The sequence below is a fragment of the Geotrypetes seraphini genome, chromosome 1 (assembly GCF_902459505.1).
Source record: "Geotrypetes seraphini chromosome 1, aGeoSer1.1, whole genome shotgun sequence".
NCBI classification, from domain to species: Eukaryota; Metazoa; Chordata; class Amphibia; order Gymnophiona; family Dermophiidae; genus Geotrypetes; species Geotrypetes seraphini.
The window spans coordinates 72,580,484-72,607,269 of NC_047084.1; the positions used below are offsets into that span (position 1 = coordinate 72,580,484).

At 44.3% G+C, this 26,786-nt stretch overlaps 1 protein-coding gene across 2 annotated transcripts in view; it reads left to right on the forward strand.

The window, feature by feature from the left end:
* The window catches only part of ADAMTS12 (ADAM metallopeptidase with thrombospondin type 1 motif 12), a 521,425-nt gene that overhangs the window by 123,612 nt on the left and 371,027 nt on the right, over positions 1 to 26,786 (forward strand). For both annotated transcript variants that reach the window (XM_033933191.1, XM_033933202.1), the window contains exon 3: positions 12,322 to 12,493. In XM_033933191.1, the coding sequence (XP_033789082.1) occupies positions 12,322 to 12,493 (172 nt within the window). The remainder of the gene's footprint in view (positions 1 to 12,321; positions 12,494 to 26,786) is intronic.

A 26,786-nucleotide genomic window follows, 5' to 3' on the forward strand; every position in this document is an offset into this window, starting at 1 on the left:
TGCTTGCATGGCCAGGCTGTAAGTGCATGCTCAAAGGGTATATGACCAAAAGAGAACACACCTATTTGGTACCCCTTAGATGTCAGTTTGGGGCAACCAATTTCTGATCCATCCATGTACGTCTCCTTCCATCAAATGGTTCTTCAGTTTCCGAAGTAGGCGTTCATGGGGATACCTTGTCAAAGGCTTTTTGGAAATCTAAGTATACGATGTCTCTGGGGTCCTCTTTGTCCATCCATTTATTAATTCCTTCGAAGATGTGCAATAGGTTCGTTAGGGATGATCTCCTCTTGCAGAAGCCATGTTGGCTTGTTATCAGAAGTTTATTTCTTTCAAAATGCTCATCGATGCTGTCTTTTATCAGCGCTTCCGCCATTTTCCCCGGAACCGAGGTCAGACTCACTGGTCTGTAGTTCCTCAGGTCACCTCTCGATCCCTTTTTAAAGATGGGCATAACATTGGCTATCTTCAAATCCTCCGGGATCATGCCTGTTTTCAGGGATAGATTGCAAATTTGCTGTAGTAGTTCCGCTATTTCCTCCTTTAGTTCTTTCAGAACCCTTGGGTGGATTCTGTCTGGGCCCGGCGATTTGTCAGTTTTTAATTTTTTTATCTGCCTGTGTACGTCTTCAAGGCTTACTTCCATGGATGTTAATTTTTCTGCTTGGTCTCCTTTGAAGATTTGCTCAGGTTCCTGGATGTTGGATGTGGCCTCTTTTGTAAATACAGACGAAAAGAACATGCTTAGTCTTTCTGCCACTTCTTTCTCTTCCTCTCTTGGTTTCTAATGTAGTATTTCCATCTTACAGTTGTATTATGTGACTGCTCCTTTAAGTAATCAAGCCACTGCTGCCTCAGTGGGAAATGATCCTTCTGTTTCAAATTTAACTGATTTTTTGGATTCTTTTCTGGATCTGATTTCTTTAAGGGCAACACTGGTTGTTACTTTTATGAAAGAGTGTGATAAAATAACAGTTTTTAAGGAATATTTCTTTTTAAAAGATTTTCTTTATTGTAGTTATAAAGAAACACATTTTCAAGATGTCTCTAAATTGGCTTAGTCGAGGAGGAAGTAGTCCCTAAAGATGCTTCCTTTTTCTTATGTTTCCCATCTGTTATATTTCCTTTTAGGTACTAATTCCGGCATATTTTTCTTGATCATACCCATCTCAAAGCCTTTTTGTTAGATAAAGTGTCTGTTATTAGTTGAAATTGTTTATTTCCTTGTTCTAGGGCTGCTTTATGTCCCAATTTGAGATTATCTTCACCTTTGCCTGTAACTCCTTCCAGTTTGGGTTTGGGGAGGGGGGAAAAGGCTTAGGTGTTGTTAGTTCAATCCAGGACACCTCCTCCTTTTTTGGTTTCTTCCTTTGACACCAGAGAGGAAGCCATTTCCAATTCTTATTATCTTTCCAGTAGATTTGGATGGACATATGGGGACAGACTTAAAGATCTCAATATATATACTCTGGAAGAAAGGAGGGAGAGGGGAGATATGATAGAGACGTTTAAATACCTACATAGCATAAATGTGCATGAGATGAGTCTCTTTCATTTGAAAGGAAGCTCTGGAATGAGAGGGCATAGGATGAAGTTAAAAGGTGATAGGCTCAGAAGTAATCTAAGAAAATACTTTTTTATGGAATGGGTGGTAGATTCATGGAATAGGCTCCCGGTAAAGGTGGTGGAGACAAAGACTGTGTTTGAATTCAAGAAAGCGTGGGATAGGCATATGGGATCTCTTAGGGAGAGGAGGCGATAGTGGATGTTGTGGATGGTCCATTTGGCCTTCATCTGCCATCATTAAACCCAAGGTATTTTTATATAAACATACAGAGGTTCTGGAAAATAACATCAAGGCTAAGAATTTGAGACTGCTTTATTTCCACAGAACTTTTCTTATTTATCTGTGGACAAATGATTTTCAGCATGGGTACCTGGATAGCTATCCAGGCAACTTAGGATAACAAAGACTGTCCTAAGTATTGTTCCCTCTAAGCTGAGCAGTGACCTCCACCTACAGTCCAACCAGTGGGATGGGTTGTTTCACTACCACATTTTCAATAGTGAGGGACAGGCAATCTCTCTGTCCTTAGCAACTGAAAACACCACTTCATACTATCAACAATTCAGTAGGAGGATTTTTTAAAATTAATAATTTATATTTTGCTTATACTACAATTCTATGCGGATTACAAATTATTCAGGTATTCAAGCATTTTCCCCTAACTAATGCACCTGGGGCAATGGGGATTAAGTGACTTGTCCAGGGTCACAAGGATCAGTGTGGGATTTGAACCCACGACCTCAGAATGCTGCACCATTGCACCACACACTCCCAGCTTAGAGGGAATAGTGGACTCCTAAATTGTCTAGTTAGCTGTCTGGATTTTGGTGCAGTATAGTGCGAGCAGTCAGGCAATGCCAGTGGCCACTGTTAGATATTGGCCGATTGATGAATATTCAGGTATATCCTTAAACAGTACGGTCACAGAGTTATCAGCCCATGACATTTTTATTTCATCTTAAATATTCCTGGGGACAATTTCTTTGATGTTAGGAGAGGAAATTAGTGGGATTTTGGCACAACTGTTGTAAAATGAGAATATTTGGTTGGTATTCTTCGAGAAAAAAAATTGACATGGCCTGAAAAAGATATTTAACCACAAAGGTAGAAGAACCACTATCATTATGAAAGAAGTAGATTGGTGGAGAACAGAAGTGCAGAGCACTGCCACTTGGTTAACTTAGCTGCTGTTTTATAATTTTATAATTTATAGTCAAGTATCCAGCCCCAGAAAGCAGAAGAATAGTGACAGAGTCTGGAAGAAGATGTAGAAGAGCTTGGGCCTTTCCTCCTCTGCACAGGCCTACACGTGTAGCTTTAGAGAACAAAGATCCTCTCTTATGTCCTGCAACATAGGTGGATCTCAAGATATATACACTTCTGTGATAGGTACAAACTGTGATGTTTGATATATTGAGTTTTCATGGCTATAGTTAATGGTGCTTGTGAGAGGTGAGAGGCTAGAGGCAGATGCTGACAGATGGAGAGATAAAGAGGGGCAGATGCTGGGAATAACAGAGAAAAACCTGGGGCAAATGATGCTGGAGGAGGGAGAGAGGGAGAAGAGAGGTTGCTAGAGTAGCCTAGTGGTTGGTACAGTGTACTGAAAGCAGGGGACCCAGGCCCATCTTCCATTCCAACCGATACACTTGTGAGTGCCCCCAATACTACTACTATTAATTATTTCTATAGCGCTACCAGATGTACGCAGTGCTGTACAGAGTCACAAAGAAGACAGTCTCTGCTTGAAAGAGCTTACAATCTAAACAGTACCACAGAATATCTACTGAACCCACAATAGGTGACACCTATACAGTAATACAGTAAAGGAAGACAGACAATGACCTTCATAGTCCATCCAGACTGCCCAACAAAGTGACCAGAGCTTTGCCTACCACACTCTATGTAGACTCGGGTCACCCGTGTTTAAATGCTGACTGTGAAGTCACCACCATGCCAAACATGATTGGAATGATATCTGGTATACTGCTGACAGTATTCAACTTGCCAGCCAAGATGCCTTCCCCTCCATCCAAAGCTGCACAGTTCCCCCACTTGCAGTATATTGCAATAAATGATCCAAGACTGTGGAGTTTTCAAACCTTCACCTTTGTCTCTCTATTTGCGGGACATGGAATATACAAGTCTATCCGGCATCGAGCTCCACTCCCCCTGCTGAATTTTCATTTTCTCTAACCATGTGCGGGACCCAGACCTGCCAGGCACCGGCTCTGCTTCCCCGTGCTGGATTTCGTTTTCTTTCACCACATGATGGACACAGACCGCACAGGTTTGTCTGTCTGGCATCAGGCTCAGCTTCCACTATTCTCGCTCAAGGTAACACCTCAACAGCCATATTGCTTTTTCATCTTCTTTTTTAATTAAGCGTCCCCTGTGTCTGTCCCACACATTTTTTAATTTATTCACAGTTTTAGACTCTACCATCTCTCTCGAAAGGGTGTTCCAAGCATCCATCACCCTCTCTGCAGGCATAAGGGCTATTGGTGGTATTCCGTTAGGTGCAGTATATTTTTTTGCTATTCCAGAAGGGCTAACCATTCAATATATGGGGATAACAGTGAGATGTATATCTGGGACCCTTTATGTGAAGTTCACTGAAGTAGTGCTGCCCGATTCGAATCGATTCACTGATTCATTTTGGGTGAATTGATTCAAAACAAAAAAAATTGGCCTCCCGATTCGCTTACTGACCCTCCTCCCCTCGCTCCCTAAAGCAGGAATGGCAGCGCTGCCTCTTGCTGGCCGGCCGCTGCCACTTCTGCTTAAGAGGGCGTTGGGGAGGGTCAGTCGGGAAGTGCTGGTTTCTGGCTTCTCCCCTAGCCTCAAGCGCATCCAGGGCTGGATTAAAGGGTGGGCCCGATGCACTGATACGATGACTGCAGGCCTCGATAAATGCTTCTGTTGGTCCTTGCCTGCTTGCGACCCGCCCGCCGGCTCCATTTAATTCCACTTGCTGCCGCGCATGCAGCGATTGCACGCCGCCGACCCATAAGCCTTCTCTTCATCAGAATTGATGTCGGGGGAAGGCTTATGGACTGGCGGGTGCAATCGCTGCATGCGCCTGGCCCTTTTGGAGTTGCGCAGCAGCAGGGGGATGTGTGTTAAATGGATTCAGCTAGCAGCGGCAGCGGGCAGCGGGTGAGTGGCAGGAGGCTGAAACGGTGGCAGGTCGGCTTGGAGGAAGGCAGGCAGGCTTCGGGGGGAGGAAGGGAGGCCATAGAAACATAGAAACATAGAAACATAGAAATAGACGGCAGATAAGGGCCCACGGCCCATCTAGTCTGCCCACCTTAATGTCCCTCCCCTACCTTTGCCCTGTGAATAGATCCCATGTGCCGATCCCATTTGGCCTTAAAATCAGGCACGCTGCTGGCCTCAATCACCTGTAGTGGAAGACTATTCCAACGATCAACCACTCTTTCAGTGAAAAAGAATTTCCTGGTGTCACCTCGTAGTTTCCCGCCCCTGATTTTCAACGGATGCCCTCTTGTTGTCATGGGACCCTTGAAAAAGAAGATATCTTCCTCCGCCTCGATGCGGCCCGTAAGATACTTGAACGTCTCAATCATGTCTCCCCTCTCTCTGCGCTCCTCGAGCGAGTATAGCTGTAATTTGTCAAGCCGTTTTTCGTATGGTAGATCCTTGAGTCCCGAGACCATCCGGGTGGCCATTCTTTGCACCGACTCCAGTCTCAGCACATCCTTGCGATAATGCGGCCTCCAGAATTGCACACAGTATTCCAGGTGGGGCCTCACCATGGATCTATACAATGGCATAATGACTTCCGCCTTACGACTGACGAAACCCCTTCGTATGCAGCCCATGATTTGTCTTGCCTTGGACGAAGCCTGCTCCACTTGATTGGCAGACTTCATGTCCTCACTGACGATTACCCCCAAGTCTCGTTCTGCTACCGTTTTTGCTAGGATCTCGCCATTAAGGGTATAAGACTTGCATGGATTTTGGCTGCCCAGGTGCATAACTTTGCATTTTTTGGCATTGAAGTTGAGTTGCCATGTCCTAGACCATCGCTCCAGTAGGAGTAGGTCGTGCATCATGTTGTCGGGCATTGAATCTTCGTCTGTTGTGCATTTGCCCACTACATTACTCAGTTTGGCGTCATCGGCGAATAATGTTATTTTACCTCGAAGCCCTTCTGCCAAGTCTCTTATAAAGATGTTGAATAGGATTGGGCCCAAGACTGAGCCCTGTGGTACTCCACTAATCACCTCCGTCATTTCGGAGAGGGTGCCGTTCACCACCACCCTTTGGAGCCTACCTCCAAGCCAGCTCCCAACCCATTTCGTCAATGTGTTACCTAATCCTATAGAACTCATCTTGCTCAGTAACCTGCGGTGTGGTACGCTATCGAATGCTTTGCTAAAGTCCAGGTACACGATGTCCAGGGACTCCCCAATATCCAGCTTCCCTGTCACCCAATCAAAGAAGCTGATCAGGTTGGATTGGCAGGATCTCCCCTTAGTAAATCCATGTTGTCGGGGATCCCGTAGATTCTCCTCATCCAGGATCTTATCTAATTGGTGTTTGATTAGAGTTTCCATTAGTTTGCTCACTATCGATGTTAGACTCACTGGTCTGTAGTTTGCTGTCTCCATCTTTGAGCCTTTCTTGTGCAGCGGAATGACGTTAGCCGTCCTCCAGTCCAACGGGACGCTGCCTGTACTAAGGGAGAGGTTGAAGAGCGTGGACAGTGGCTCCGCCAAGACATCACTCAGCTCCCTAAGCACCCTGGGGTGCAGGTTGTCCGGCCCCATTGCTTTGTTAACCTTGAGCTTTGACAGCTCACCGTAGACACTGCTGGGCGTAAACTTCTGCTGCCATCAGATTGCTACACGATAAAAAAAAAAAAAAAAAAAAGAGAGAAAGATCAAGTGTAGGCAGCCTGAGAGGAAGGAGGCAAGGAGTGAAAAAGTACTGAATGAAGGATTGGAATGAGAAAGGAGACAGGGAGAGAAATATAGAGTTGGAAAGAGGATAAAGAGTATTTGGAGAGAGGGATGGAGTGAGCAGAGGAAAAGGTCTGGTGGGAGAAAGGGAAAGAAAGAGAACAGTGAAGAGGAGAAGTAGAGAAGCAAGAAGGGGAAAAGAAGTAAATAAGAAAATGGGTACATGTGGGCAGGGCATGTTGGGATAGCCTGTGCAGGGGGCTGCAGGCCTAGAAGGGGGGGCAGACCTTCAGGGATGGTGGCACAGGCCTTCAGAGGGGGGGACAGGCAGGCCTTCAGGGGGGGCCCTGGTGTAAAATTACACAGAGGGAGGGAGGTGGGTTCAAAGAGACGTGCATATGCCGGACTTTGGGGGGAAGAAATAATGGGTCTAAAACAGAGGAGTGGGAGAGAGATGATGGACAATGGGATTTAGGGAGGGAAGGAACAGAAAGGGAGAGAAGTTGGACACAAGGGAAGGTGTGGAGGGGGGATAGAGATACTGGAAAGAAGGGTAGTTGGGAAAAGAAAGGGAGAGATGATGGACCCTGGGGTGGTGGGTAAGGAGGGAGAGATGCTGGATGACAGGGTAGTTAAGAAAAGGTGGATCTGGGGAGGGAGACGAAAAAAAGGAAATATGCCAGACCTCCGGGGGAGGGAAGGGAAAAGGAAGGGGAGGACAGAGATGGAAGATGGATGGTTAGCACGGAGAAAGAAGAAAGAAGGAGACCTTGGCAAGCAAGTTATCAGAAGACAACCAGAGCATGGGACCGACAAGATGTGAATAATGACCAGACAACAAAAGGTAGAAAAACTAATTTAAATTTTTGTTTTGTGATTACAATATGTCATGTTTGAAACGTGTATCCTGCCAGAGCTGGTGATAGACCACAAACGTGAGCTAGGATTTAACAGAGAGGAAAAGCCTTTTTTGTTTATTTATTTTGTTTACACTGAATCGGGCAGCACTACACTGAAGTGCCTCCAAGGCAGCCCCACTGCTCTGCTGGGATGTCTGTGTGGTTAGTCTAGTAAGACTGCTGCTCTCAGACATCCCAATACATGTTTATTGATATTTTTTTTTCTATCCCATTCTCCCCAAAGAGCTCAGAATAGGTTACAGGTTGACATACATAATATAAAGTGAACAGGTTACAATTTGCCATAGTTTGGACAATTTCCTGGAGGAAAAGTCCATAGTCTGTAATTGAGAAAGACATGTGGGAAGCCACTGCTTGCCCTGGATCAATAGCATTGGAATGTTGCTAACTGTGTTTTGGCCAGGTACTAGTGACCTGGATTGGCCACCATGAGGATGGGCTACTGGGCTTGATGGACCATTGGTCTGACCCAGTAAGGCTATTCTTATGTTCTTACAAGTTTTTTAAATATGTTTTTTAATCCTAATTTGACACATACTAGTAATATAATACCAATATACATAATATAGAGTTTACATGATGAATCTGACATAGTTACAGTGCAAGACTTATGAATATAAGTTTTTGTTCTAATGTGACACATACCAAGGATCTAGTGCCAATACACATTAATATTTCTTTGTAATCTATTGGCCTTAGGCAGGAGCCATCAGGATGTCCAACTTTAGAATGCCTAACTTCCCCCTTTTTTACGAACGCATAGTGCAGAATTTAGCACCGGCAGCGGCGGTAACTACTCTGACCCTTGTAGGAATTCTATGAGCATTGGAACAGTTACCGCCGCTGCTGGCGCTAAAACCTGCACTATGAATTGGTAAATGAAGGGGTTTATTTGCCATTTTCGACCACAGAAACGTCCAAGAAATGTCCAGTTTTTTTTGCATTTTTCTTTGGATGTTTTTTGTTTGATAATGACCCTTAAAAAAAACACTGAGCATAAAAATGTCTAAAATAGGATGATTTTTTAATCAAAAAGATAAAATGTTTTGGACGTGTTTTTTATGGTACAACAAGTTTTATTGGTTTTCAAAATAAAGTACAGACACGCACTCAGGGCACTGCAACAGCAATTCCAAAGAAAACCGACATCTCGAAGAACCGAACTATAATGCCCCCACCCAATTCCATCTCAAAGTGTTACCTTAGCAAAGAACTCAGAAAACTATGGACTCTGCTAGTCTTTTTTGGACGTGTTTTAAAAAACATCCCAAATCGGATTTGGATGTCATATCAAAAATGTCCCTCAATAGTTATCGTTTATTATTTATAAACCACCTTTATCCAAGGCAGGGTATAAAATTATATACATTATCATAAAACAAATACAAACAAACAGAAGAATGGCTTGTCACAAAACCATCTAAAATAAGGGCCAAAGTCTCTTGTCTTACCAAATAGGCTTTTCTTTGGCAGCTCACAGGTTCTATTTAGCTCCAGAGACATCTGTATAAGAAGCTCGAATTCTCTGAAAGGTTTTCAGTGTTCCGGTTTATTGGGAAAGAATCCAACTTCAGGACCAAATGTTTAGAATCACAGGCAGAGCAGAATATTCATAACTGACACCAGAGCAACATACAACAATGTTTGAATAATATAGTAAATGTTTTCATCTTGGTATTTTTAAATCACATACAAGCTGTTGTGAATGAATTTGATGTGATAGAACAGCCACAGGTTAATTGCTAGTTGTTTTATCGGTACATTGCTGTGTGCTCTGTCTTTCTATTATGCAGAATGAAAAGCCTAAAGATCATAAGAGTGTGTTTTTCAGAATATGTGGCAAGAAGCAGACCTGTTTTATGTAATATTTCACTTAGGTTCATTTTAGACAAGTACATATTGTATGAGGTTCAAGAAGAAGTGAATATTATTTTTAAGAGGCTTTTTGAAAACTTTCTGGTCAGTTGTTAATTGAAATGTATGTATTAAACAGATGTATATATTAAAAATCTAAAAAAAAAAAACACATACACAGTTGCACAGCATTCTATTAATATAGGAAATATATACAAGCTGAAGTGTATAATAAGTAAGCCACTGAGGAGCCTTTTACCAAACAATGGTATAAAGTGGCTGTAAGGCTGGTTGAGAAGACAATGGCATGTTGGATACATCCTGAGGGGGGGGGGGGTGTTGTTGTTCCTTGCAAGTCTGTGGATTTATTAGGGCAAAGTTTTTTTCTTTTTCTTTTTTTTTTAAGTTTAATAATGTTTATGGATCCTGGTGCGGTTCGAGAGAGGAGTCGTGGCGGCGGCTTGAGCATAAGCGCGATTGTTGTCCCCCTACCTAGCGGCGAGGCTGTGGCGGCCTTCCTCTCACGGCTGGCGGCCGGCGAACCCTAATGCTGACATTGAATCCAAGTAAACAACCGGGGCTGCCTAAAGAAACATGGTAATCATATTCTGTTCTGAAAGCCCCCGCCGCAGCTCCTAGGCGGTTGAGGGGGGAAGGTTGTGGTCGGAGTTGCTAGGCTGCAGCGGATGTGTGAGTTGCGAGTGTGGGGCCTGTAGCGGCGCGAGGTGGAGAGCAGGCTGTGGTGACGTAGTAGGCGCGCATGCGCACTCGTGTTTCCGCTACGGGACCAGAGAACACGATTTTTTTAGTGCGCATGCGTGTCCTACCATTTTATTATATTAGATATTCATATGAACCAAGAATAAAAAACAAATATAACATTAAAAACATTCTTAAAGTTTTTAAGGTTTTTAGCAATCATATCCTATACATCATATTAAAAAAACAAAATAAATACATAAAACACCAGGAAGAGAAAATATGTAAGCCTGAAAAGCGTTATAATGACATTGTCCATACAGGAAACAAAAATGTAAGTACAGGAATATAAAGGAACAATTATGTCAAAATGAAAATATACTGCCGAAGACACATAAACTTGTAAGGATCCGTGCATGCCTCATATATAAAGACAAACACTAGACAAGATCTAATAGAGAGACTTATAAGCTGAAAACGTTATATGAGAATGCACATACCTTAGGTTTTGCAGAAACACTGATAAGATATACCAATTCAATAACTTGGCCCACTATATTTGATACATAGACAAAGATGTGATCAACATTGTCTACTAAATCAGCAGTGTAAAACACAATTCCATTAAGTCATGATCATCAACTAGATGAAAGGTCTTAAGTCCATTTCCATATTTAGTCCATTGGGTATTACAGTATTAAACTCGTGTATGAAATGCTGTTCCTCTTTAAGTAGAATTGTATCGGGATTGCCACCTTTCCACCTCATTTTAATCACCTTCAAGACATAAAAAAGCACAGATCTTCAATGGAGTGACCCTTTTCATACCAATGTTGGTCAATAGGGGCAATCTGGATATTTTTACTAATTCAACTTCTATGTTCAATTATACTTGTTTTAACCATTCTTTTCGTCTTACCAATGTACCAATTTTTACAGGGACATATTATGGCATAGACGATGGTGCTTGAGTTGCAATCACTGTAGTCTCTGTAGACCATCTATGAATTGTTATATTTCTACTGCTGCTCCTCCAAGTGACAGTCAGAAACCCTTTCTTATTTTCTGATGCAACACAGAAAGAAAAATGTTTTTAACTCTCCTGTACACAAACACCTTTCATAAACCTACCTTCTTTGGGGTGGGGGGGGGGGCGAGGGATTTCAACATTCTCAATCTAAGTTTATACTTTGGTTCAATGTGGATATGTCATTCTTCAGAAGTTGCGGGCTATTGGGGGCTAGTTTATCAGAAGTTCTTTTTGACTGTTTTATGTGCTTTATTTATGGTACAGCTAGATTAGGTTAATGCCATTTTGATTGGATCAGCAGCTGCGGATCTGTGTAAACTTCAGACATCTCAGAACTCAGCAGTTAAACTTTCAGGCGGTGCAAGTCAGTATGATCATGTCATTCCATTATATATTTTTTGGTTTGTTTGTTACTTTTACCATTGATTACCTCTATACTTTAGGATACAGTTTTAAGATCTTGTTGGCCCATAAGGTGGTCTTTCCTCTGCACTAAGACCATTTTTACCACTAGGGAAAAGTGGCTCAATTTTCTATTTTATTTTTTTTATTATTATTATTGATCACACACTAATTTTGTCATTAGCATGTGGTCATTAGCACTGAGTCCCTAACACCACCCAATATGTAGACCAGTGTGTCGCAAACTGTGTCCTATGGCACACTAGTGTGCCACCCAAGATTCCAGGTATGCTGTGAGACACCGAGGAGGAGGAGAGGTACCGGCGCCTCGTCCCCTCCCCGACATCGCACGGCAAGAGGCACATCCTGTAGGCAGTCAGCCAGCGCCTCTCCTCTTCCGCGGTGCCTCTCTGTGCCTCTTCCCTTCCAGCACCCCTCACTGGTGGCTTAGGGCACCATCTGGAGGGCCTTCATGCACGCGCGGATGTCGATGTGATATCGCACATGCGTTGATGTCCATGCACTTCCAGATGCCCTTGAGCCACAGCCACCGGTTTAGTGTGACATAGCTTCACAAAGTTTGGAGACACTGATGTAGATAGAAAGGGTTCACATTCTAAACATACGCTAATTGGTTAGCGCAGAACATACCCACTCTCTGTCTATCAGACATGCCCCCCATTTAATTTTTTAGCACATGAATAGTGCATGCACTGTGGGATGCCTCAGTGTGCCCCGCAGTACACCATTTTTTGTTGTGGTAAACTTGGGTTAGTACTTACCATGGCTTTGTAAAAGGGCCCCTGAATGTTTAAATAAAAACTGATTAACCAAAAGTTGAAAGATGCCATGTGAAAAGCCTGTTCTTCCATTCTATCAGTATATTTATTACCCTGTGACATCTCATTTAAATATTTCCAGGCTGGATTTTTCCGTCTACCACATGGAGAATATTTTATTGAACCTATCTGGAGTTTTCCAGTTGAAAAGGGACAACATCAACCTCATATCATCTACAGGAGAGATATATCCCAGGATTTCCACAGACAGCGGAGGAGCTCCAGAAAGGACACGCATTTATGTGGAGTAACGGGTATGGCATTTTAAGTTTTCCATTTTACCACTTTTATGCTTATGTGTTTGTCATTTTCTTTACCACAAATCTATTGCTGTCTGACTTTTTTCAGAATATTGTAATCTGAAAATCTTATATATATTATAAGTGAAATATCAAGATGTGTGTTATGTGTACAGTATGACTTCGGATTTTAAGTTTTAACCAATAAACAGTGATCAAACACCCTGATTGAAAAAAAAAAAAAATCAAATAGGTGTTTGCTGGACAAACCCTGAAAATACATTGCATTAGCTAATACTCTCTCTCCTTTTCCAAGCTTGTTTTGCATTCTTTCTCAATTTTGATGTCTTTTATTTGCCACAAAGCTTAAGTGATGCAATGGATATACAGTAAAACCTTTGTTAGCGAGCATAATTTGTTCCAGAAGCATGCTTGTAATCCAAAGCAAATTTCCCCATAGGAAATAATGGAAGCTCAGACGATTCTTCCACAATCCAAAAATTTTAATACAAAATACATACGTACGTATTTTTATTGCAAGACCTCGCTTGTTTAGAACAGTTACTACACTCCTGCAGCGTCAGAGAGAGAAGAACCATCGGCTCAGTTGTGATGTGTGTAGACTGTATGTACTTGTATTGCAAGACATTGCTTGTATATCAAGTTAAAATTTAATAAAATGTTTTGCTTGTCTTGCAAAACACTTGCAAGCCAAGTTACTTGCAATCCAAGGTTTTACTGTATTTAATTTCAGCAGAAATTGTAAGGGGGGTTGCCCCAGGGCACCGGCACCCCTCCTCTCTGCCCCCCTGCTCCTTTTCACTCCTCTCCCCCTCCCCCCCCGCCGAGGCACACCTTCACTTTGCTCCCACCTTACCGCTATCTAAACACTGGCATGAGCAGCAACTCCAACCTGCTGTTCGCGTCAGCGTCGGCTCTCCCTCTGACATCACTTCCGGGTCCCGCACCTAGGAAGTGATGTCAGAGCGAGAGCCAACCCAAGCAGAGAATTGGTGATGCTGCTCATGCCGGGGAAGTTAAAAGAGGTACGGGGTAGGGAAGGGGTGCAGACACGCTATGGGTGCTTCTCACCCTCGCTCGCTTCGCCACTGCATCAAGGAGCTGGAGCAGTGCTTGTTAACTTATTTATAAATCTGGAAATGGGAACAATGAGTGAGGTGATCGGATTTGCAGGTGTCTCAATAGTATTCCGAGTTGTTAAATTGCATGGATGCTCCTTTGGGAAGTCATTTCACCCTCCATTGTTTCAAATGCAGATTTTCAGTTTGATACGTCACGGTCAAGTGGTTTTATTGTTCTAAACATCAGCCAAAGCGTTTAAATAATTCTGGATGCATGGCACTGCTATCCAGTGTCACTGAATATCCAGGGAGATTTGGCCATTTTCAGACAGCCATCTGGATAAAGTTAGGACAGCTTCATCTGGGTAGTTTTCTGTATAATGACATTGTTGGATAACGTGATCTTCTGTCCTTGCTCCACTTACACGCAGCTCCGGCACTATCCAGATAATGGTGAGGTGGTAACTGTAGCAGGTGACGCTATAGGGAAAGTTCTGCCTGTATCTGCAACGTAACTTGCCTTGAATTTGACTTTGGAAAGGCAAGTTACCATATTCAAGCACCTAGGAAACACAAGTAGCCTTGTTTTCTAAGGTTTCCACGGCTGGCTTCATGATTGTTGCCGTGTCTGAATAAGTGGAACCGTTTCAGCTATCGTGCTGTGGGTTTCTTCAGGGTATGCTGTGAGGTTTACAGTTTGTCTTTATATGTAGTGCATCCTCAAACCTGATTGGCTGGGGTTTGAGCTGCTTCAGTAGTGATTTTATTTTGGCGGGAAACTAGCGTTGTTGACCTTGAGTTCTGTGACATTTAACCTTTGTACCATTGTATGGCTGGCTGGCAGGGTTTGCCACAGTCAACTTCCATCCTTTCCTCAGCTTAAAATGTATTACTTTCTGTGGTAAAATCAAGTCCTGCTGCCCCACTGCACAGACAATGGAAACTTAAGCATGCAGCAGCAAACAGTGTTTGATGGTTAAAATACAGATCTGTAGCCCTGGAGATTCTAGTTTACCTGTCTGAACTAGAAAGTCTTTTAAATCCTTCACTCCCAAGAAGATTTGTCAGTTTTGTAGCCTGCGGGTTAAAAAAAAAAATTTTTTAAAAGAGGGTGTGTGGGATAGTAAAATAGGGATAGGCAGCCCCAAACTTTTCAATTCAGTTTGGTTTGGTTTGGTTTCTCTTCATTTTTTGCTTTAGGGGCAATGTTGTCAACAGTGCGCCCTCTTTGCAAAAAAGGCATCTGTATAGATAGGTGACGGCATAATCGCAATTCGGCGGAAGACAGAAGCGTGGGGGAAAAAATAATTTTTAAAGAGCTCCGACTGGGGATTTGGGGTGGCAACCCCCCCACTTTATTGGTTAGTGTTCGCGCTGCTGTTGCAGGGTGGTGTGGGGGGTGAAACCCCCCCCCCATTATAGAGAAAACAGAACTTTTCCCCCCCAAAATCAGAAAAAGTTCTGTTTTCACTATAATGGAGGTTTCCAACCCCCTGAACCCCCCTCCAACAGCAGCGTGAACACTAACCAATAAAGTGGGGGGGGGGTTGCCACCCCAAATCCCCCGTTGGAGCTCTTTAAAAATTACTTTTTCCCCCGCATGCTTCTGTCATTAGGTTAGATGTTTGATATATGATATGGAAGTTTTGTTGACTGTTTTAGTTTAATGGATTCCACTGCCAATTTTATGGTTTGATAGCATCCCCTCAGTCATCATTGATCATTACTTGGGCTCAATTGCCCATTCGTCATACGACAAGAAATGGATTTTATGTTTACTTATGTTGCTAAGCACTTTAATATATCAGTCTGGAAAGTGTTAAAAGAATGGAGGCTGATTGTGTCTTCACAGCTGCACAAACTCTTACTGCACAAAACAGAAATATTTTAGAATGCACACAAGAGAAAGGTTAAAAGTTACAGGAGCAAATGACTACAATGTCCCCAAAATTTGGATAAAGATATAATTGCAACATGCTAATTGCTTGTAATGTTTGTGTGTGTGTGTGTATATATATATATATATATATCTATAATAATAAAATGCTAAGCGCGCATGCGCACTAAAAAAAACGTGTTCCCTGAGATGTCCCGAAAATACGACTGCGCATGCGCGCCTACAACGTCACCACAGCCTGCTCTCCGTCTCCACCTCGCGCCGCTGCAGGCCCCACACTCGCAACTCACACATCCGCTGCAGCCTAGCAACTCCGACCACAACCTTCCACCCTCAACCGCCTATGCCGGCTCAGGCTGGCGCGTTGAGGAGTCGGAATGCAGACCTGGAAGAGCGAAGGAAGCCTCACACTGAGCAACTTCTGCCACGGTCCCGGGTTCCTCTAAGCCTACCCTTCTCGCGGTCTGGCCGGTTACCTTAGTCCTTTGCCGCCGCCCGCCACCCCCCTTCCCTTCCCTACCCGCGGTCGACAAAACTCTTGCCTCCAGCAGCCGACGCAGCACTGTAAACACGCTGCTTCGCGGACTCTACTGCCTTCATTTGCTCTTCCGTTTCTCTGATGACGTCATCAGGGACATAGAAGAGCAAATCGGGGCAGTAGAGGCCGCGAAACAACGTGTTTACAGTGCTGCAGCGGCTGCTGGAGGCAAGAGGTTTGTCGACCGCGGGAAAGGAAGGGGGTGGCGGCGGTGGCAAGGGACTAGGGGAGCTGGCCAGACCGCGAGAAGAGAAAATCGCGTGGGCCACGAAGAGACAAGGAGGAACTGGGAAGAAGGAAGAGGGAAAGGGGCCTGCTTTGGGGTAAGGGTGTGCTTGGAGGCACACAGCTTTGCTTGGGGGGGAGACAGAAGGGGGCCACGGAGAGACAGGGAGGAACTGGAGCTGGAGAGGGAAAGGGGCCTGCTTTGGGGAAGGGCTGTGCTTGGAGGCAGACAGCTTTGCTTTGGGGGGAGACAGAAGGGGGGGCCACGGAGACACAGTCAGGGAGGAACTGGAGGGCCAGAGGGAAAGGGGTCTGCTTTGGGGGAGGGGTGTGCTGGGAGGTAGATAGCTTTGCTTGGGGGGGAAAAAAAATGGGGGGCCACGGAGAGACAGTCAGGGAGGAATTGGAGGGGTAGAGGGAAAGGGGTCTGCTTTGGGGGGGAGGGGTGTGCTGGGAGGCAGACAGCTTTGCTTGGGAGGGGAGACAGAAGGGGGGCCACGGAGACACTGGCAGGGAGGAATTGGCAGGGTAGAGGGAAAGGGAGCTGCTTCGAGGGGGCAGATCATTTTGCTTAGGGGGGAAGACAGAAGGGGGGCTACGGAGAGACAGGGAGGAACTGGAGGGGGAGAGGGAAAGGGGGCTGCTTTCTAGCACCCGTTAATGTAACGGGCTTAAATACTAGTATATATATATATATATATATATATATATATATATATATATATATATATATATATATATATATATATATATATATATATACACTAGTCTTTAAGCTCGTTACATTAACGGGTGCTAGAAATAGCCTCCTTTCCCTCTCCCCCTCCAGTTCCTCCCTAACTGTCTCTCCATAGCCCCCCTTCTGTCTTCCCCCCTAAGCAAAATGATCTGCCTCCCAGCACATCCCTCCCCCCGAAGCAGCCCCCTTTCCCTCTACCCCTCCAATTCCTCCCTGACAGTGTCTCTGTGGCCCCCCTTCTGTCTCCCCTCCCATGCAAAGCTGTCTGTCTCCCAGCACACCCCTTCCTCCCAAAGCAGACCCCTTTCCCTCTGCCCCTCCAATTCCTCCCTGACTGTGAATCCGTGGCCCCCCTTCTGTCTCCCCCCAAGCAAAGCTGTCTGCCTCCAAACATACCTCGCCCCCAAAGCAGGCCCCTTTCCCTCTCCCGCTCCAGTTCCTCCCTGTCTCTCCTTGGCCCCCCTTCTGTCTCCCCCCCCCAAGCAAAGCTGTGTGCCTCCAAGCACACCCCTCCCCCAAAGCAGCCCCTTTCCCTCTTCCTTCTACCCAGTTCCTCCCTGTCTCTTCGTGGCCCACCCGATTTTATCTTCTCGCGGTCTGGCCAGCTCCCCTAGTCCCTTGCCGCCGCCACCCCTTTCCCTTCCCGCGGTCGAAAAAACCTCTTGGTTCCAGCAGCGGCCGCAGCTGCCCCGATTTGCTCTTCCGTGTCTCTGATGACGTCATCAGAGACACGGAAGAACAAATTGGGGCAGTAGAGGCCGCGAAGCAGCGTGTTTACAGTGCTGCGGCCGCTGCTCGAGTCAAGAGGTTTGTCGACCAAGGGAAGGGAAGGGGGTGGTGGCGGCGGCAGCGGCAAGGGACTAAGGTAGCCGGCCAGACCGCGAGAAGAGAAAATCGAGTGGGAGGCTCAACGGGGATTGGGGGGAGGGGCGAAGACGACGACGAAGACTGAGGCCTTGCTTTCTCCCTAGCTCCCAGTGCCCTACCGGTCTGTACACCGCGATCTGGAGAGCAGGGAGTACAACGGTTGTGGCTGGCAAGCAATGCGGCTGGGAAGCAGTAAGCATGCGCATGTCTGCAAAGCCACGGACATACATCTCAGGGATTTCAGATCACGCAGATCTGAGTGCGCATGCGCGTCTAGCGTTTTATTATATTAGATATCCTATATAATAAAAGCTTACCGGCGCATGCGCTTTGAAAACAGCATGATCCCTGCCGCTGTGGTGTGTGATCTGTGGCCGTGTTCCATTTTAGAACCCGGCGGCAGGGAACATTCTGGCTGCTCCCCTCCTCCTGCCCTTACTCACCAACCGCTGGAGGAAGCCAGCCATATTCGGCGGCTTGAGGAGGCGGTGCGGAGCGGTGCTGGCGGCGGCTGCCGGGAGGAGGGCTTTGTGCAGCGGCGCTGGCGGCGGCTGCCGGGAGGAGGGCTTCGTGCAGCGGTGCTGGTGGCGGCTGCCGGGAGGAGGGCTTCGAGCCACTGAGGGTCGGGCGCTGCTCCAGTGAGGATCGTGGCCGGCCCTACTAAACTTCGCTGGTGCACAGCACCTCAGTAGAACGTTTCCTCTGACGTACGCAATCGCGTCAGAGGGAACGTACTTCTGAGGGGCAGAGCGGCCTATGAAGTTCGCAAAAGCCGGCCGCGATGCTCACAACGCTGCATACTGGACCGGGGAAACAGGGAAGAGGTGCTACTGGGCCAGGAGAGCAAGGAAGAGGGATAGGGAGCAGGGAAGAGGTGCTATTTGACTGGGGGAGCAAGGAAGAGGGACAGGGGGAGCAAGGAAGAGGGACGGGGAGCAGGGAAGAGGTGCTACTTTGCCGGGAGAGCAAGGAAGAGGGACGGGGAGCAGAGAAGAGGTGCTATTGGACCGGGGGAGCAAGGAAGAGGGAAAGGGGGAGCAGGGAAGAGGTGCTATTGGACTGGGGGAGCAAGGAAGAGGGACAGGGGGAGCAGGGAAGAGGTGCTACTGAGCCAGGAGAGCAAGGAAGAGGGATGGGGAGCAGGGGAGAGGTGCTATTGGACTGGGGGAGCAAGGAAGATGGACAGGGGGAGCAGGGAAGAGGTGCTACTGGGCCGGGGGAGTAGGGGGCAGGAGGGGATAAAATTGGTTTGGAGCTGGGGCTGAAAATAGGGGACATGTGAGGGAAGGAGGCTTTACTAGCACCCATTAATGTAACGGGCTTAAACACTAGTATATTTATATATATATATATATATATATAAGTGTTTAAGCCCGTTACATTAATGGGTGCTAGTAAAGCCTCCTTCCCTCACATGTCCCCTATTTTCAGCCCCAGCTCCAAACCAATTTTATCCCCCCCTACTCCCCCAGTCCAATAGCACCTCTTCCCTGCTCCCCCTTTCCCTCTTCCTTGCTCCCCCGGTCCAATAGCACCTCTTCTCTGCTCCCCGTCCCTCTTCCTTGCTCTCCCGGCAAAGTAGCACCTCTTCCCTGCTCCCCGTCCCTCTTCCTTGCTCCCCCTGTCCCTCTTCCTTGCTCCCCCAGTATATATATATATATATATATATATATATATATATATATATATATATATATATATATATATATATATATATATAAATATACTAGTGTTTAAGCCCGTTACATTAATGGGTGCTAGTAAAGCCTCCTTCCCTCACATGTCCCCTATATACATACACACCAGGGTTCTTCAGAACGTTTCTGCAGTTTCATAATGGTTGGGAAATGGTTGGGGTGTGAGAAGTGGTAAGAAGGCATGTCATAGAAACATAGAAACATAGAAACATGACGGCAGATAAAAGCCAAATGGCCAAATGTCATGTGACGTCAGGCAAAAGGGTGATTATGTGGAAAAATGATGTCATTTGCTTCTGTATTTCTGCAAAGCAAATGCACAAAACTAAAAAGGTAATTCAAAGCATTCCTGGTATGCTGCCCAAGCCTTCCCCAAGTACTGGGCACAATCCTGCCCCAAAACAGCTGCACAGCTAAAAGACCCATAGACAGCATTGGGGGACTTTTGCTTCTAACATCTTGCTCTCAGAGTTTTAGCATCAAACATAAGTGAGAAATTGACTGACTTACTTTCTGCCTGGTGATACAACTTATTAAAAATGAATTTCCCCCATTCTGTGTTTGTGGAAACAAGTTCATGACTAAGGCACCATACAAATTACTCTGTCATATATTCACCTGCCTGACAAAAGGATGTGAAGCATGCAGCACTAAACACACAATCAATTGGCACAAACAGTTGGGTGCAGTAGCACTGTAGAGAAAGCACCCACTGTTCAGCCTCATCTGTATTTACATATTAATTACTTACCTATCTGTCCCACAGCTGCTTTCCCTATCTCACTCACATGCCTGTTGTTTTTTTCAGCAATTAGGTCCTGAAACTGAATTCCAAGGGAGATCTTGGAAGTCGGAAAAAATATTTTTAATCTTCTCGTTTTATAGACCTTGGCAACATCCGTAGAGAGCTCTCTTTTTGTTTTCTAGATCAGTGTTTTTCAATCTTTTTATACCTATGGATCGGCAGAAATAAAAGAATTATTCTATGGACCGGCATCGGTTCGTGGACCGGCGGTTGAAGAACAATGGGCTAAGTCGTGAGCCAGACCCCGTCCATCTCTACCCAATCTCCACCCCAGACCCCGCTCCCATAATAGTACTAATTGTAGCACTATTTTTTCCATTCATTTTTCACAGATACACAATATAATCTTATTAACAACACATAATGGTTAACCACAAAATTAAACTACACAAAGCACACTGACAGCAGATGTAAATTCTCAAAATTGACATAATTCAATCACTAAATTCCAAAATAAAATCATTCCCCCCTACCTTTGTTGTCTCCCTCCCTCCATGCTATGCCTTACCTTCTGGCCTGTTCCCGCCTGGACATTTTATGCCGCCCCCGGTATTATCTTCAAGCCGGCTCCCTCTTCCTCACTGATGCAGTGCACAAAGCTGCAGGCAGCAGCTCCTTGCACGTCCCGTGCCTCATCTGGAAGCCTTCCCTCTGACATTGCAATGTCAGAGAGAAGGCTTCCGTTTCAGGCGCAGGATGTGCGTAGGAGCCACTGCCCGTGGCTTTGTGCACTGAATCAATGAGGAAGAAGGAACTGGCTTGAAGATAACACCGCATCGATCACACCATGGACGGGCGGTTGAAGAACACTGTTTTGGGCCTGATGCATGTGCTGGCCCTGTGGGCCGGCAGGAAATTTCTGTGGACCGGCACAGGTCCACGGACCGGTGGTTGAAGAACACTGTTCTAGATGACACCTTCTGTTTATACTGAGGTAATTATTTAGCTACAAGGTGACATAATCACTTTAAATCAAGGGTTCTCAACTCAGGGCCAGGTGCATTAAAGCCAGCAATCGTTGCTAAGCCTGTTTTAACAGCTTTAGCGACGATCTCATTTGCTGACCTGGTGCAGAAAACAGCTTACTGCCTGGTTTTCTGCACGATCGCTCATTCCCTGATCCGACCATGCAAATAAAGCTAATTAATATTAATATTAAAATCCATGTAAACTAGTAGAGCGCTTGAAGCTCTAACATGACGTCCCAATACACTAAAAAAAAGTGTTCGCTTTTAGCAATCCAAAAAAAAAAAAAAGCGACTGGTCAAGACCAGTCTCTTACTTGTCTAACCTTTTTTTTTTAAATGGGCACAGATGCTGTGCACATTACACATGCACAATATCTGTCCCAAATAGAAAAAAAGAAAATAGCACCCTCTCCCCCCCCACACCGATGACGGCCCTCCCTGACGAACTGGCATCACGAACTGCTCTCCTTCCCTGCACCAGTGAAAACGGTAGGAGGAATGCCCATTTTCTCCTGCTGTGCCGAACCCACCCCTGCTAAAGAAAATTGGCAAGAGGGATGCCCACTCCCTCCTGCCATGGCAACACCCCTTCCCCGCGGCAGCAAAATGGCAGGAGGGGAGCAATTGAGGGAGCATACAGATACAATTGCTCCCCTCGACCCTGAAGAAACTTTCTTTTGAAACATGCATGTCGGGAGAGGTGGTAATGATGAAATTTGGAGAAACCAAAATTGAAGCTAAATGGTTTAAACTCAATTTTATGTGAATAGTTGCACAAATATAAAAAAAAACTTCATAGAAATACATAAAAATAAGAAAAAGCTTGAATTATGAAGACTGCTGGGTATGATGGACCGCAGGTCTGACCCAGTGGAGGCATTGCTTATGTTCTTATGTTAATATATAAATGTTTTCAATAAAAGTTGGACTGACGAAGACTTTAGCAGTTGGAAGGACACATTGCCCAGCTGTACTCTGGAGGTCCATACAAAAATTTCTTACACATGCAGCTGCTATATATTAAGCAGTGTACATGAAGGTCCATGAAAATATAATAAGATGGCAGTATGTAAATTAGTATTTCTATTGGAAAGTCCTACAAAGATAACATCCTGGTTGATATTGCAATGTTTAATATAATATATGTGTAGATTGATCCTAGTCTATAGCATCTGGCTTGTTTCTCCCATGTAACACTCTTCTTTACACTTTTTGCATTGAATGATATTTATCACATTAGAAGATGTGCATGTGTAGAATCAATTTATGTATCTACTACTATTATTGCTATTTATCATTTCTATAGTGCTGAAAGGCATACACAGCGCTATACATGTGACATTGAACAGATAGTCTGTGCTCAGAAGAGCTTACAATCGAATTTGGACAGACAGACTCAGGGTTGGGGAGTTCCTAGCAGAAATCCTTTGATTATGTTAGTTAAAATCTTACTGCTCCATTCAGGATCATCTGTAGTGAAGTATTTCGTGAGGAAATTATTAATATCGATGATAAATTACTAGTTGTCTCAAACTCAAACTCTTTGCAGGGCCACATTTTGGATTTGTAGGTACTTGGAGGGCCTCAGAAAAAATAGTTAATGTCTTATTAAAGAAATGACAATTTTGCATGAGGTAAAACTTTATAGTTTATAAATCTTTTCTTTTGGCTAAATCTTAATAATAATATTGTAATTTATAGCTAAAGAGACATATGATCAAGACATTGTTTTATTTTACTTTTATAATTATGATAAATATACCGAGAGCCTCATAATAGTACCTGGCGGGCCGAGTTTGAGACCATTGGTAAATTATTGTTCCAGGTCTTTTAAAGTAGGATATTGCCACATTCCTTATAAGGAAAATTACTCTGTCATGCATTACAAAGTAGTTTGCTGAGGTATATATTACAGAGGACATGCTGCTGAATAAGAAACATCAGGAAAGCAGGGTGGCTGTGTGAGTGTTGTTAGCAAAGCAGCAGTAGTAAGAGAACACTGCTTGTGCTGCTCAGATTATAAATCAATTCTTCTATTGAAGTGAAAGGGACCATCAGACTAAAGGGCAATAATAAAGCTGAAATAATCAGCCCAGAATTGGCAATCATGAATTCCAATAAATTTTGTGAGAAAAAATGTATAATTGAGTCCATTAACCACATATTATCATAGAAAATCAATCTCACTAACAGCATCAAACCACTGTGAATTATCCTGAGTTGAAAACCTATTATATGCTAGGCGCAGACCATAAAAAGAGGCACATGCAAAATATACCTATATAAGGAACAAAAATAAAATGGTGTGTGTAGTAATCTCGCACTGATGTAACACAGTCAGCTATAATACCTGCTCATGGGATTCTATAGGGAGCACTTACTGTAGAGAGAGAGGTTATTTTTTTTATTGATTGATTTAAAATATTTATAATCTGCAGGCCTGCTGTTGATACCTTAAGCCAGTGTTTCTCAGTTTGGTCCTGGAGTACCCCCTTGCCAGTCAGGTTTTCAGGAAATCCACAATGAATATGCATGAATGAGATTTACATATAATGGAAGTTGTGTATGCAAATCAAGCTTATACAATATTCATTGTGGATAACCTGAAAACCTGACTGCCAAGGGGGTACTCCAGGAACGAGTTGAGAAACACTGCTTTAAGCTGACTAGTTTCAGGCCATGTTCTACTAAGTCAGTGGTCTAAAACTTAAACCCATTGCAGGGCCACGTTTTGGATTTGTAGGTAATTGAAGGGCCCCAGATAAAATAGTTAATGTCTTATTAAAGAAATGACAATTTTGCATGAGGTAAAACTCTTTATAGTTTAAAAATCTTTCCTTTTGGCTAAGTCTTAATAATAACATTGTAATTTATAGCTAAAGAGACATATGATCAAGAAACTGTTTTATTTTACTTTTGTGATTATGATAAACATACCGAGGGCCTCAAATAGTACCTTGGGGTCCGCATATGGACCCCGGGCCGTGAGTTTGAGACCACTGCTCTAAGTTGAGCTGGAGCCCTCTTGCAGGTGGCGCTGTTTCATAATCACATTTTCAATAGTGAGGGACAAGCAAGCTTTGCAGTACTCCAGGGAACTTGCCTGTCCCTTGCAATTGACAACACATTTAAGCGCCTCCCCCGACTGGCAGCAATGCAGTTGGAGGACTCCTGGATGAACTTGTACTGCTTTATTCTTGAATACTGGTCTTTGTGCAGTGCCATATTTGGATCTGGGAAAGATCTTACCTGTGTCTTGAGACAATTGTATTGCCTCCCTTTCCTAGTCACTTGAAACACCTGTTCTAAAATCTATTGATCAAAAAGATAATCTCCCCTGCACCAAAAATATAACAGAATGAGAGGGAGAGACAGCTCAAAACAATACAGCGCTAATGAAACCAAAAATTATAATAAAGGAAAAGCCCTCAGTCATACAGTTTGCACGGGGTAATGGCCCCTGAGACTTCAGCTGTCACAAGTATAAACCCAGAAAGGGTATTACCGGTAACTGTGAAACATCCCTGGGCTAACCTTATATAAATTAAATGTGATAAACCAGTGTACTAAAAATGAACCTTCAATATTGCTAAATATACTGTGATTGTAAAAGCTATCTCTACCCCTCATTCGGGGAAGGTGAGCAACCAGAATCAGCTGAGCAGGCGCAGGTGCAGACAAAATCAACTGAAGGAAGTACTTAGCTTTTCCAACATGTCAAAAAAGGATAGCCAGCCAAGATGAAATTCTGAAATCTATTGAAGCATAGAATAAAGCAAAGGCCCTTGAGTGTGTCGGCTTTCAGTTATCTATTTCAGTACCATATAGACCATCCTTGATCCTTGGTATTACTTTCCTTTTATCCATAATTCCAGTTGAGGCCTCACCAATATCCTCCAGTAACCTTTCAAGAATCATTCTCGCCTTTCCAGTCAAGAAGTATTAGCAGAGCTACTAAGTTACCCAGTTTGAAGAGGGAAATTATAGGCTAGCTCTAGCTTCCTGATAATCTTATCTTGGCAATTATGAGGCCTGCGGCATAGATTTCAATGGATAGAATCAGGGACTTTAAACCATACCCTGTGTTGAGGTGTAAGCTCAAAAGGTTTCCCTCTTGTAACTGGTAACTTAGCAGTTCTGCATTAGAGAGCTTCCTTTTTGCAGCGTTTCCAGTGGTTTCTGGCATATCATTAGGAGGTTCTTAAAGAAGAGGCCCAGGTGGGTTTTATTTGCCTTCTCTTCAAAGGGAAAAAAAAATGATGGTGAGTTACTTCCCTGCTGAATATGAATAGTTCACGTCTGTGTGTCCTGAAAGACTTTGAACTGCCATAACCTCAGGTTTGGAATGCCCTCACCTTCTCCAAAGATTTCTAAGTCTGTGGCTTTAAAGCAGTGTTTCTCAACTCGGTCCTAGAGTACTCCCTTGCCAGTCAGGTTTTCAGGATATCCACAATGAATATGCAAGATGAGATTTGCATACAATGGAGGCAGTATAAACAAATCAACCACACGCATATTCAGTGAGGATATCCTGAAAACTTGATGGCCTGGGGGTACTCCAGAACTGACTTGGGAAACAGTAGTGTAAGGGTCCAGCAAGGTAAACAGATATTGAGGTGTGCCTGTATACAAAGCATTAGAGTGGAAGAGTTGACTAATGGATAGTGCAGGTTCAATTCCCACTGCAGGTCCTTGTGACTCTGGGCAAGTCACTTGACCTTCCATCGCCTCAGGCACAAAATAAGTACCTATATATAACATGTAAACCACTTTCATTGTAGGCAGTATATCAAATCCCATCTCCTTTCTCTTAAAGGCTCAAAACAAGGATCTCAAACTTAATCCTATATAAAACAAGAAGCCAGGTTTCTCATCTAACAATGAACATAGAAACACAACACAAACGGCTCCAAATCCGCTTCATGGACACCATCCTGTGGTGTTCCACAGGGCTCTCCCCTATCCCCTATTCTCTTCAACATATATATGACCTCCCTGAAGCTCCTTAAACTATCCCCCCTTGAAACAATTTACACATATACAGACGATATCCTCATTCTCCTTGAAACAGATCCAAACCTTACAAACCTCCAAGAGAACATCACATTATGCATAATGAGACTTCACACCTGGTCCCTCTCAGTACAGATGAAATTAAATGAATCAAAAACAAAATTACTCTGGCTCGGCCCAAAATTAGCTCACCTGCCCGCCCTCTTCACCCTACCCACAGGCCCTGCTCTACACCTTGAGTTCTCAAGCAAGGTCCTTGGCATCACTATCGACTCCTCCCTTTCCCTCAATGATCACCTGAATTCCCTGGCAAAATCTTGTTTTTTCAGCCTCCACATGCTGAGGAAAGTTAGATCCTATTTTCACTAAAAGCATTTCACCGTCCTTGTACAATCCATCATCCTATCCAAACTCGATTATTGTAACGCCATCTACTTAGGCCTAACGAAAAAAAGTCTTCGCAGACTCCAGCTTATC